The 14,514-nt window shown below is 45.5% G+C and overlaps 1 protein-coding gene across 1 annotated transcript in view; it reads right to left on the bottom strand.

Moving 5' to 3' along the window:
- LOC139538457 (inactive tyrosine-protein kinase PRAG1-like) overlaps positions 1 to 14,514 on the bottom strand; it is a 34,702-nt gene continuing 20,188 nt past the window's right edge. Inside the window, exons 4-7 of the mRNA XM_071340532.1 lie at positions 12,119 to 12,285; positions 8,134 to 8,903; positions 3,083 to 3,352; positions 1 to 2,910 (exon numbers count right to left, since the gene is read on the bottom strand). Of these exons, the coding sequence (XP_071196633.1) occupies positions 2,104 to 2,910; positions 3,083 to 3,352; positions 8,134 to 8,903; positions 12,119 to 12,285 (2,014 nt within the window). The 3' untranslated portion in view covers positions 1 to 2,103. The remainder of the gene's footprint in view (positions 2,911 to 3,082; positions 3,353 to 8,133; positions 8,904 to 12,118; positions 12,286 to 14,514) is intronic.

Genomic DNA, 14,514 nt, shown 5'->3' on the forward strand with positions numbered 1-14,514 from the left:
TGCATGTGTGAAAACATATTTACAATTTATTGATGAATGCAGGTGAGGCTCACATTAATCAATGTGTTAGTGGTCACAAAGACCAGTATCTTTTCTATTCACATAACGATAACAGCAGTGGAATAGAACAGAATTTGGACTGTTTGCCTGCAGCCCCAGGCCATAATCAATGATTAATTCTTGATGAAACAAGAAGAAGTTAAAGCGTATGTGTGTTCCAAATGGTACCCTTTTCCCTACACAGGGCTCTGGTCAAGAGTAGTGCACTACCCTACACAGGGCTCTGGTCAGGAGTAGTGCACTACGAATGGAATAGGGCACCATTTAGGATGCAGTGAAAAACAGAAAGGCCTTCCTCCAGTGACTACTATGGGTTAAAACGATTGGATATCATAGATACTTTTCACTATGGATCTTATCCATTGCAATTATTAAGACCTGCTTGAGGTGGGGCTCGCTATTTGATCTACAAACTCTTTATGTACAAGTTCTGTCCGTCTCCAGACCATTCTGTGAAATTCCAGTTTCACAAATTGCAGAGGGGGCATAGGGGTTAAGATTTACAATTAGGTTCTCAGTCACCATAACATGTATATGGAGAAGTAAAGGCACTGTAACAATTGATAATATCAAAAACAACAATTATAGATGACATTAAAGACATGCTCTGGTACTTTGGCAACTAAGAAAGTATGTTTTAAACCTCCCGCTTTGGGCTGATTGTGTCAGTGCGTAGTTCATACACAATTACTGTTTTAACTCAATTAGCCACGAAATCCCTAGTTTGAAAGTTACTTTTCTTGAAGCTGTTCCGGGCCATTTCCCCCCACATTTCCCCCCACATAGCAATTTGAGTTATAGCCAATGAGTTTCAGTACTCTTGCATTTAAGTGACAGCAAGCAAGAGGCCTGCCCAGCATTATCCAATGAGGTTGCAGGGCAGGCCCAATGGACACAGCAGAGATAGAGCAATGACGTGGTGCAAATACTGTATCTGCACATATGTGACATAGTAAGCCATTTTCAGGGACCACTTTTGGCTCGTGAGTGCTACTTTCTGAACTACTGGCTAAAAGTATGCAAAAGTACCGGAGTATCTCTTTAAAAAGGTAAGTATTGGGGTAAGTGGGACCATAGCAGTGGTGGTACTGGCTATCTTAGTATCGCTTAACTAATGATATACATACTGTATTTTGAGGCATTAGGCAGTACACTTTTTAGATTGGTTCATGTCAGACCATTTCCATGGTTACCATTCCATCTAGGCCAATCAAAACAGCTTTGGTTTCAAGATGGCCACCTTTCTAACCAATACATGTCCTCCTCGTGGATTAACAAGGAGAGATACAACACCAACCACTCTAAACTGAGCTGTAGACAAGGTATCCTTCAGGAACCAGTTCATTCAATTTCAACACACTGGTATGAATGTGTATGCACAATTCAATACACGCCAGTGTCAATGCCTGTGTGTAACATAAAACCAATGTGTGAAAGCAAATCAAAATTAGCTAGCTGCACAGGCACAATCAAACATTTGTCAAGAGTTGCTGGACATAAATGAGGACGAGAGCTCCTGTTTGAAAGGGCAAGTAGTCCCATTGATAAGGACAACACAAAACATTAACACTTGAAACGTCTTGGCAGGTGTGTATACTGACTGTTGTTCATCAATACTAAATAGGTAAGTAAATGTAGGTCTTCCTGCATTACTTCAATCCTCCATTCCATGCTTAGCTCTAACAGCTGCTGTGTCTGGGGTGGAACAGAGAGCGCTCTGATCCTGTTCTGTTCTGCCCATCGCTGGCCTGCTTGTGCTTTTGGGACGGTTCCTTACCAGTGGGTTTGTGTCTTAGTCCATACAGCAAAGTAAAACAACAGTCTGTAGACATACAGCTGAATGGACAGGAAAGTGAGTGATGCCTTGTTACTTTCATGCATTTGGGTGGAGAGCAGACAGACAGGTTCACATTGTGTCACTGTGTATCCTCCGAGACAGATACAGAGGAAACCCATGGCAGTTCATGGTCTCTACACACTAACACAGTCACCACCAATCCCAATGATTTGGGATTCAGACAGTCTGTCCGGTCAGTGTGTCAGTCACTTGAGTGAGTAGAGCAGTTCAGCTGTATGACACAGGGACAGAGGATGAGCAGAGCTGAAGTACTGACAACACAGCCAGTCCTCTAACTCTGCGTTCCTCTCCGGCTCCAGAGACCTCTCTGCGAACTTCATCATCAGCAGAGCTCTCTTCACGTCCAACCAGTTGAGGAGGCCCTCGTGGCGGGGCCCTTCCCCGGGGCCCAGTCTGTCCCCCCACTGCTGTTGCTCCATCAGGTCTTTCCGGGGGCCCCACAGCAGGCTCTGCAGCACCCGCTTGGCCTCCTGAATGTGGATGCGTTTAATGGGGTCCGGCTGGAGGAGTAGCCGGGTTAGTCTCTGGAGTCCAGCGGAGTAGAGAGAGACTGGAGGGATGGGGGGCAGGTCCTCACAGCTGTAGTCCTGTTCTTTCAGTTTCGGGCTGACCTCAAACGGGTTCGGCTGGTGGAGGAGCTCATAGATTAGAATACCGGTTTGGAACTCATCGAATTTCCGGTACTGGGCGGCCGAGACGATCTCCGGGGCCAGGCGGGCATGGTTGCGTTTGAGGCGGGGGTCATTGTGGGCAGAGTCCTCAGTGTTCCGCTGCTTGGCCTTGGCGAAGCTGGAGATGACCAGGCGGGGGAGGTGCTTCTGGTCGTGTGGGGCGTTGGGGTTGGCCTGCGGGGGGCGGCGGTGTGGGACCAGGAGGAGGTTCTCCAGACAAAGGTCTCGATGTGTCACCCCATGCTCCTTTAGATGGTCCAGACCATTGCACAGCTGCAGCAGGAGGAAGCAGACCCACCGCTCGTACACCTCTGGCTGGGCCTGTTGGGAAAACAAATACAAATGAGACACTGGCAGGCAAAAGTCAAGCAATATTGCGTCTTTCATTCCATGTCCACAATGGTGAACATCGCAGCATTCAGTCAACGTTCCACGCTAGTGGCCTTCCTCAAGATAAGATGCAATGAGATGTTTCAAATGTGCACAATCATACCTGGTGAACGGACGCCCACTCCTTGACAAAGTCTGCCGTAGTCTGCTGTGGCACCTCCCGGGTGATAACCACCACACGCTCCTTGTCCCCCTGTGTGGGGTTGGGACTGGGGGGCAGCGAGGCCTCATCAGCGGGGAGCATGCTCCGGGGCACGCAGGCTATGAAGTGGCCACAGTCCTGCTGGAGGTTGAAGTGGGGGGGGACGGTCTGCTGGACGGACAGGCTGTAGAGGTGACCCTGCTTGGCTTCTGAGGTCTGGCTTTTACAGATCTGGCGAGAGAAGAGGAGAGACACCGTGGTTAGAATAGAAACACAGACATAATCATGTGGAGGAAAATGTCTGCCTGGCTCTTAAAATCAAATCAAATTTTATTTGTCACATACACATGGTTAGCAGATGTTAATGCGAGTGTAGCGAAATGCTTGTGCTTCTAGTTCCGACAATGCAGTAATAACCAACGAGTAATCTAACAATTCCACAACTACTACCTTATACACACACAAGTGTAAAGGGATAAAGAATATGTACATAAAGATATATGAATGAGTGATGGTACAGAACGGCATAGGCAAGATGCAGTAGATGGTATCTTAGATATCTGGAGGGCGAAGGGGGAGGGTTAGAGCACAATGTACACAGTGAGGAAAATATTTCTTCCCTGGTTAAGTAAGAGACTGTGGAATATTATCCCCACTTGCTGTCAACAAGCTTTAAATCCTTAATTCATTTAGATCTTGTTTTCAATCCAGTAGTAGCAGACAGACAGTAATTCCATAAGTCTACCAGTCTAACTACAAGCAGCCATGAATGAGTTTCATCATGTTTAATACGAGTAAAGTCAAACACTGTGGTTATGTCCCAAATGACACCGTATTCCCTATAAAGTGCATTACTTTTGACCAGTCATATAGGCCCTAGTCAAAAGTAGTGCACTATATTGGGAAGTGTGGCATTTGGGACGCAACCTGTCCATCTCTCCCACTTTACAAACACAGCTGAGCCCTGATATGATACAGGCTACGTCCCAAATGCCACCCTTTACCCTACTTAGTGCACTTCTTTTGACAGGAGTCCTATAGGCCCTGGTCAAAAGTAGTACACTATAAAATGAATATAGTGATAATGAATACGGTTCCATTTGGGCCGTAGCCATAGTGATAATGAATACGGTTCCATTTGGGCCGTAGCCATAGTGATAATGAATACGGTTCCATTTGGTACGTAGCCATAGTGATAATGAATACGGTTCCATTTGGGCCATAGCCATAGTGATAATGAATACGGTTCCATTTGTGACGTAGCCATAGTGATAATGAATACGGTTCCATTTGGGACGTAGCCATAGTGATAATGAATACAGTTCCATTTGGGACGTAGCCATAGTGATAATGAATACAGTTCCATTTGAGACGTAGCCATAGTGATAATGAATACGGTTCCATTTGGGACGTAGCCATAGTGATAATGAATACGGTTCCATTTGGGACGTAGCCATAGTGATAATGAATACGGTTCCATTTGGGACGTAGCCATAGTGATAATGAATACGGTTCCATTTGAGACGTAGCCATAGTGATAATGAATACGGTTCCATTTGAGACGTAGCCATAGTGATAATGAATACGGTTCCATTTGAGACGTAGCCATAGTGATAATGAATACGGTTCCATTTGAGACGTAGCCATAGTGATAACGAATACGGTTCCATTTGAGACGTAGCCATAGTGATAATGAATACGGTTCCATTTGAGACGTAGCCATAGTGATAATGAATATGGTTCCATTTGGGACGTAGCCATAGTGATAATGAATACAGTTCCATTTGGAACGTAGCCATAGTGATAATGAATACGGTTCCATTTGGGACGTAGCCATAGTGATAATGAATACGGTTCATTTGAGACGTAGCCATAGTGATAATGAATATGGTTCATTTGGGATGTAGCCATAGTGATAATGAATATGGTTCATTTGGGATGTAGCCATAGTGATAATGAATATGGTTCATTTGGGACGTAGCCATAGTGATAATGAATATGGTTCATTTGGGATGTAGCCATAGTGATAATGAATATGGTTCATTTGGGATGTAGCCATAGTGATAATGAATATGGTTCATTTGGGATGTAGCCATAGTGATAATGAATATGGTTCCATTTGGGACGTAGCCATAGTGATAATGAATATGGTTCCATTTGAGACGTAGCCATAGTGATAATGAATACGGTTCCATTTGAGACGTAGCCATAGTGATAATGAATACGGTTCCATTTGAGACGTAGCCATAGTGATAATGAATACGGTTCCATTTGAGACGTAGCCATAGTGATAATGAATACGGTTCCATTTGAGACGTAGCCATAGTGATAACGAATACGGTTCCATTTGAGACGTAGCCATAGTGATAATGAATACGGTTCCATTTGAGACGTAGCCATAGTGATAATGAATACGGTTCCATTTGGGACGTAGCCATAGTGATAATGAATACAGTTCCATTTGGAACGTAGCCATAGTGATAATGAATACGGTTCCATTTGGGACGTAGCCATAGTGATAATGAATACGGTTCATTTGAGACGTAGCCATAGTGATAATGAATACGGTTCATTTGAGACGTAGCCATAGTGATAATGAATATGGTTCATTTGGGATGTAGCCATAGTGATAATGAATATGGTTCATTTGGGATGTAGCCATAGTGATAATGAATATGGTTCATTTGGGACGTAGCCATAGTGATAATGAATATGGTTCATTTGGGATGTAGCCATAGTGATAATGAATATGGTTCATTTGGGATGTAGCCATAGTGATAATGAATATGGTTCATTTGGGACGTAGCCATAGTGATAATGAATATGGTTCATTTGGGATGTAGCCAGATTGATGATTTAATATGAGGACCGGATGATTTCATTACGCAGTCACATCACAGAGCTGCTGCCGTGTGTTTGTGTGAGAGAAAGAATGTGTGTAAGGGTGGTTGTGTGTAGGCCTTGACAACAGGGGTGTGTCTGAACTGTAAATCCTGGCTGGCATGAAAAGATTAATGGACCTAGAGGCATTAGGCAAGACTACAGAGCCTCAGGCAGCGAGGCCCCTTGACACACAGCTCTGGATTTACATGTTGCTTTTACACATTGCTAATGACTTTGGGACAAAGGTCAGTCAAAATGAATGCAGAGCACACCCTCTCACTCTCTCTCCTCAGTACAGCAGGCTACAGTAACACCCTCCTCTCTCTCCTCAGTACAGCAGGCTACAGTAACACCCTCCTCTCTCTCTCCTCAGTACAGCAGGCTACAGTAACACCCCCCTCTCTCTCCTCAGTACAGCAGGCTACAGTAACACCCTCCTCTCTCTCTCCTCAGTACAGCAGGCTACAGTAACACCCCCCTCTCTCTCCTCAGTACAGCAGGCTACAGTAACACCCTCCTCTCTCTCCTCAGTACAGCAGGCTACAGTAACACCCTCCTCTCTCTCTCCTAGTACAGCAGGCTACAGTAACACCCTCCTCTCTCTCTCTCCTCAGTACAGCATGCTACAGTAACACCCTCCTCTCTCTCCTCAGTACAGCAGGCTACAGTAACACCCTCCTCTCTCTCTCCTAGTACAGCAGGCTACAGTAACACCCTCCTCTCTCTCTCTCCTCAGTACAGCATGCTACAGTAACACCCTCCTCTCTCTCCTCAGTACAGCAGGCTACAGTAACACCCTCCTCTCTCTCTCTCCTCAGTACAGCAGGCTACAGTAACACCCTCCTCTCTCTCTCCTAGTACAGCAGGCTACAGTAACACCCTCCTCTCTCTCTCTCCTCAGTACAGCAGGCTACAGTAACACCCTCCTCTCTCTCTCTCTCTCTCTCTCTCGCTGTACAGCAGGCTACAGTAACACCCTCCTCTCTCTCTCCTCAGTACAGCAGGCTACAGTAACACCCTCCTCTCTCTCTCCTCAGTACAGCAGGCTACAGTAACACCCTCCTCTCTCTCTCTCCTCAGTACAGCAGGCTACAGTAACACCCTCCTCTCTCTCTCTCCTCAGTACAGCAGGCTACAGTAACACTCTCCTCTCTCTCTCCTAGTACAGCAGGCTACAGTAACACCCTCCTCTCTCTCCTCAGTACAGCAGGCTACAGTAACACCCTCCTCAGTACAGCAGGCTACAGTAACACCCTCCTCAGTACAGCAGGCTACAGTAACACCCTCCTCACTCTCTCCTCAGTACAGCAGGCTACAGTAACACCCTCCTCTCTCTCTCCTCAGTACAGCAGGCTACAGTAACACCCTCCTCTCTCAGTACAGCAGGCTACAGTAACACCCTCCCCTCTCTCTCTCCTCAGTACAGCAGGCTACAGTAACACCCTGCTCTCTCTCTCTCCTCAGTACAGCAGGCTACAGTACAGAACATGCCCTGGAGGAACACAAACACAGGCTGCGTCCCAAATTACACCCTATTTCCTAGATAGTGCACTACGAGTCTTTGGTCAAAAGTAGTAACCTATGTAGCGAATAGAGTGCCATTTGGGACACACAGCCAACGTGGAGGGTCTGTGGTTCGGCTGAGGATCCCTTTGGTCTTCTGAGCAGTCTAAGAGCTCGTTAAGGTGTTGGCTTACTTCATTGTACAGGTTTTATTGTTTAACGAGGTAAGAGCATGACCTTGATTGAGGAGTAGAATGTACACTGTCCAATAAGAGTTTGGGAGTAAGGACCAATCAGGGAGTTTGAATTTGAGCTGCAGATTACAAAGACGTTCTTCTCACAGTAATTAGGGGAGATGCCTCTAGACATGTCTCTCATTGACTGACACACACACATAATTCAACAGGTTTTCCCCCCCACTTGTTTAGTCTCCACACTTATTGCAATGTGAACATTAACCACCAGTCCTTGATATCAAAGCACTACATGACAGCCTTGGCCCCCAATGAATCAAGAAAACAGAGAGACAGTTCTCCATTGGGAAAGTGGTCTTCTAACCTAAATGGGACTTCCTGGTTACATAAATAAAAGCTATAGAGATGAAAGGGAGCCAGTGTTCCAGTTACCTTGACTGCGTAGGAGTTGGATGGGTCTGAGGCGCAGGCAGCAGAGTAGTAGACACCGTCTCCTGCATTACAGCTGGCCTTGTTACAGGTCAATTTGAACAGGGACCAGTTGCTCTCATCAAACCTCAGCGGGTTCTTCTGGCTGCGGGTGAAGTGGTCCTCACACTTCAGAGCCAGGCGGCGCAGCGATTCAGCATATAGGCCTCCCAGCTTGGAGTAGATCCCCTCTCTACTGTCTATGTTACTGAGCAGGGTCTGCAGCTGCAGGCCGGAGCCCTGGGTGGGTCCAGAGGCCGAGAGGTGGGGGGCGCTGAGCTGGGGGGAGGAGGAGGAGGTGATGCTGCCTCGGCTGTGACCCCCTAGTCGGCCCCGAACTTTCAGGGGTTCGTCCAGGGTCCGGGAGCGCAGGGGGTGTCCCAGAGGGGTGTGACAGCGCTCTAAGGACTCAGAGGAGGAATAAATGGCCCGAGGGTCCATGGGGGAGGATGGAAGACTGGACAGGGATGGGACGTCAGGACAGGATACGTTGCTCTCAGAGCCACCGGTGAAGGGGAAGCAGGGGTATGCCCGGACTAAGGGTTTCCCGGCCATGTTGTCAGGGGCGGATAAGGCTCGATTCACCATTTTCTTTTCAGGTAGGGGCGGTGGCTGCAGCTGGTTGGACAGGGTGTTGCTAGAGAACGGGTCAATGTGAGGAGACCCTGGGGATGAGGCCATCGGGCTTCTGGGAAATGGCGAGGTGCACGACAGACGAGGGGCATCATGGGAACCTGCAGAGAGAGATACAATACATCAGTATTCATGTTGAACATCACACTGACACGTAACAGACACAAGAGAAGATATTACATTAAGAAAAAATGTTATATCCTGAAACACATGACCGGAGAACTACTAGAGGAATCAACACTTCTCTGCTCAAACAACTTCCCCCACAAAAAAAAACACAAATCAAATTGCCACAGCACAGATAAAACTTGTTCAAAATAACATCTCGCACTACTAAATCTTCACCGATTTACAGTATGCCCAACAGTCAGTTTAAGTGAACACACACACACACCATAAACAGGATTAGTATAGAACAGGTACAGTCGGTCACCAAGGGTTCAGGCTGATACAGACTGAGTGCAGAGGCAGTAATAAGCAGAGTGAGGAGATTGACTTAACTGTCGCTAGTAGTTAATGTTTAACTGGAAGAGCTAGTGCCTCAGGTGCCTGTACTGATTCTTATAAATGGGAGCGTTGTGTCCCAGTGCCTCGCTAGCCCATAAAGCTATATTACCTCTTACCCACATAACTACAGTACATTACCCCGTACACATAAACATATAGTACATTACCCATTACACAAACATATAGTACATTACCCCTTACACATATAATACATTACCCATTACACAAACATATAGTACATTACCCCGTACACATAAACATATAGTACATTACCCATTACACAAACATATAGTACATTACCCATTACACAAACATATAGTACATTACCCCTTACACATAAACATATAGTACATTACCCATTACACAAACATATAGTACATTACCCCTTACACATATAGTACATGACCCCTCACCTGTAAACTATTATTAAGAGTTACTTACATATCAGTGCATTCAATGAAGGTAGGTAAAACAACCACATGTCAATCACTGAAGCAAAACCTTCTAAATAACCTTTGAAAATCAGTGATACTACCCATAAACAGTAAACACATTAGCATACCCTCACCCATAAATCTACAGTACATTATCCACACCCCAACAGCATCTGACTGGGTGGCAGCAGCTCAGCAGGCTATTCGTAGTAGCTGCACCCATCCTGTCACCGTGGCCCTCCCTATAATGGCTTAGTCATATCAGTCAGTCAGTCAGTACACACACACACTTCATCTATTCAACGTTCCCTCGGAGGGTGTAGTGACAAGTTTAGAATGAGTTGGTGCACAATTTAAGGTTCAAGATGATGGTCACAGTGTCTGCCATGCTGTACCATTAGGAAATAGTGAATTAAAGAGTAGACTATAAAGAATGTGAAACTCCACAGTCTTCCCCAGAGAGACAGATAATTGTGTGGTTGTTGACAGTAAGGCTGCATAGATAGGCTGTGCTCCCCATGCGACACTAAATGAGTAGGTTTCCAGGGGGGAAAATCTAAAGGAAAGATTGCATGTATGCATGGAGTGGCAAAAGCCCTTATTTTCCTAGTTATCACAGTCCCATAATTATCTCTTCAAACACTTCCCAGGAAGTGAGGCAATTACAGACAGTCTGGGAGTCACTGACGATGTCCCAATTCGCACCCTATTCCCTATGTAGTGCAATAGTTTTGAACAGAGCCGTATCGGGCCCTGGTCAAAAGAAGTGCACTAGATAGGGCATAGGGTGCCATTTGGGCCGCATCCACTGGGCTTTAGACCATATATGGAGAGATGAAGACGGGTGACGCCAAACCAAACGAAGGTGCGTCAGACCTCAGTCAGCAGCGTGCAGGGTCACACACACTCGTTGTGGAAAATGACACATCTCAAAACATACACACACACTCAGTCTAAAAGAGGAAGAGGACAGAGGAAGAGGACACTACTTATTTTACTATAACCTCATATCTGTTACTACAACCTCATATCGGGGCGGCAGGAAGCCTAGTGGTTAGAGCGTTGGGCCAGTAACCGAAAATGTGCTAGATCGAATCCCCGAGCTGACAAGGTAAAACTCTGTCGCCTCTCTCAGCCTATTGCGGACAGTCTGAGCACTGATGGAGGGATTGTGCATTCCTGGTGAAACTCGGGCAATTGTTGTTGCCATCCTGTACCTGTCCCGCAGGTGTGATGTTCGGATGTACCGATCCTGTGCAGGTGTTGTTACACGTGGTCTGCCACTGCGAGGACGATCAGCTGTCCGTCCTGTCTCCCTGTAGCGCTGTCTTAGGCGTCTCACAGTACGGACATTGCAATTTATTGCCCTGGCCACATCTGCAGTCCTCATGCCTCCTTGCAGCATGCCTAAGGCACGTTCATGCAGATGAGCAGGGACCCTGGGCATCTTGTTTTTGTTATTTCAGAGTCAGTAGAAAGGCCTCTTTAGTGTCCTAAGTTTTCATAACTGTGACCTTAATTGCCTACCATCTGTAAGCTGTTAGTGTCTTAACGACTGTTCCACAGGTGCATGTTAATTAATTGTTTATGGTTCATTGAACAAGCATGGAAAACAGTGTTTAAACCCTTTACAATGAAGATCTGTGAAGTTATTTGGATTTTTACAAATTATCTTTGAAAAACAGGGTCCTGAAAAAGGGACGCTTCTTTTTTTTTGCTGAGTTTATTTGGTATTTTTGGTATTGTTTTAGGATCCCCATTAGCTGTTGTGAAAGCAGAAGCTACTCTAGACAAGAACAGAACTATATGAATTTAAAAATGGCACTCATAGCCTACAAATAAATAACCTCATATGTTACTATAAAGTAATCTGTTACTTTAACCTCATATCTGCAGTAGCTGTTAGCATAACCGTAATAACCTCATCTCTGTGGGCCTTTTCCTCTTCTCATTGTTTTCTCACTACTTTCCACCTAGTTAGATGCTTCTAGTAGAACCATTTGACTGCCACAAATGGAAAAACAGGCCAATGTCAAACAACCAACCAACCAATTCCTTCCTGTTGGTGGTGGTGGTTGTTGTTAAATGTAAGGCACCGGGTTTTTTTCTGGTCAGGTCACATGGTGTAAGGGTACATTTTTCCTTACCACATTTATCCCCCCCCCCCTCCCTCCCCTCCCAGGACCAACTCTGGGGCACCATTTCAACAGCATCAGATATGATACGTGTAGTTGCTCTCAAAACAATGTTTTCTCATGGATCTCTCAGCCCTAGTTATATGTCCCGGCGGGTGGCTATAACAGTTACCAGAATCAGAGAGGGCTCTGTTGGAGTCTGCAGGCAAGCTGTCGAAGGAGGCTTTAACATTTACTCACCAGAATCAGAGAGGGCTCTGTTGGAGTCTCCAGGCAAGCTGTCGGTGGAGGCTGTAGGCAGGCTGCTGCTCCCCAGGCCACGGAGACTGTGGGTCAGGCTCTCGACAGAGCCCTGCTGGCTGCAGTGGTCCAGCTCCATACTGCTCTGGCTCATCTTACCAGTCACCCTGCAGAGAGCGTAACAGAGGATATTACTCTGGGGGATGATGTTTGGTACCTTATCTAATTTCCATAACCAGGAAGTTAACGCAACAGCTTCCCACCATTAAAAACAAATTACCACTGTTATCAAAACCGGCTGATGCTTACACGGCTTACAAACACCTAACAAAATGTCTCTATTGCAGCTCTCAACAATAACAGACAGTGTTCTCTCTTCCAACCTGTTAAACCAAACATGTTAGTTCTCGTGTAATTTCAGCGAACAGGTAAAGCGTGTGTGTGTGTGTGTGTTGCGCTGCCTGTCAGTTTTGCTTCAGGCTGAGAGACGGTTCTTTACAATCTATCGTTGTCTCTGTGAGCCAAACATCTAGTTTCCCTCTCATCTAGATACCTCAACATATCTGGATGTAAATAAGACGGTTAAGCCACTACATGAGGTAAACGGCCTCCACTCTTCACAAGAACACATGAAACGTCAGATACTAGTCTCACTTCCTCTTTGGAGAGGAACACTCTTCTGGCTGAGTGAATGCTTGTTATTGCTGTGTCTCTTAAAAATCTAAATTTAGCAGAATTTTGGTATTTTGTTCATTAGTCCGCTATCGATAGAGACAAAATGTTTTGCATGTCAGCAGTCAAGTTTAAGATATTGGACTTTCAAGACTAATGAAAAAAATACCAAGAGATGGTTTTTGAGTGTAGTTTCCCTTTACGATAAATAATTGATGGCACACAGAACTGTCTCATACAGTCTTCTCAGTGCCAAGTCATGAAAAAGAGACAATACATATACTTCCTAGAGCTAGGGAATAATAATGACGTTTTTGAAAATGTCTTCCACTTTTCCATTAGAGTAATTTCCCTGCCAACATCCTACACTGTACTCTAAACATATAGAGGAATCAATTTTTTGCTTTCCCATGCCATGATAGCTCCTATCTGAATGAAATGGAGCCCCTGATACCCTCTGGGGGTAGTTTTCCTAATCATGGGGTCCAATTAGGCTGAGTGACAGGCTAGGCAAATCTGAATCTCATTGCTATTCAATTGCTTCATTCTAGCTGGTTAATGGGTCAAACTGAGCATAGCCCCGGATCCTTCATCTCAGCTCAGATTGACTGGCTCTATTGCTCTATCCACTAGGTCTTTAAACTTCAATCACACCGTAAACCCCTCAATAAACAGCAGTGCAGGTGTGTGTGTGTACCCTCATACATGAGCAGAGCAAAACCCACGACCATTTTTCAGACCAAACAAAGGCGTATGATGATGAGACGGTGGAAATGAGGCGGAGACATATGGTAATAGACAAAGGGTGTGTGTGTGTGTCGTCTCATTTGTATTGTAGGCTATAGCATAAATCACCTTCAAAAATAAAATGTCAGTGTACGGGGTAATCCATCTGCATTTGTTTGGAGCTCAGTACTTACAACTAATATGTAATAAGTAAACAACAGTGCTATGGAACTGTTGACATGGATATCATTTAAAGAAGCATCAGGGTTGAGGGGACTCTATAAGGGGACTCTACAGATGGCGGTGTTGAAAGCTGAGCCCCACTAGCATCCTGGTTGGGGCTGTGGCGGTCATGAAATTGTGTCAGCCGGTGATTGTCAAGCCGGTCTCACGGTAATTGACCGTTAATTAAAAACGTTCAGCATCTCCTGGCTTCCATGCATTGCCTACAAGCCACCAATGCAGACCTTTGGAACATCTACATTTTATAAAGTCTAATAAATCCATGTAATATAGTCTACACCTTCACAATAAACCAATCATTTATTTTAGACAGGTTTAGACATGATATGCAGAAAATGTCTATTTTAGAAGAACAATATAGCATATGTAACAGTATAACTTTATGGCGTCCCCTCGCCCCGACTCGGGGAAACACTACTTCTAGGTTTCAGAGCAAGTGACGTAACTGATTGAAACGCTATTAGCGCGTACCCGCTAACTAGCTAGCCATTTCACATCCGTTATACTCACCCCCCTTTCAACCTCCTCCTTTTCCGCAGCAACCAGTGATCCAGGTCACGGCACCAATGTAACAGTATAACTTTATGGCGTCCCCTCGCCCCGACTCGGGCGCGAACCAGGGACCCTCTGCACACATCAACAATGGTCGCCCACGAAGCATCGTTACCCATCGCTCCACAAAGACCGCGGCCCTTGCAGAGGCTTAAAAATCCTTCTTTAACCGGTCTCCTCCCTTCATCTACACTGATTGAAGT

The sequence above is a fragment of the Salvelinus alpinus genome, chromosome 1, assembly GCF_045679555.1.
Source record: "Salvelinus alpinus chromosome 1, SLU_Salpinus.1, whole genome shotgun sequence".
NCBI classification, from domain to species: Eukaryota; Metazoa; Chordata; class Actinopteri; order Salmoniformes; family Salmonidae; genus Salvelinus; species Salvelinus alpinus.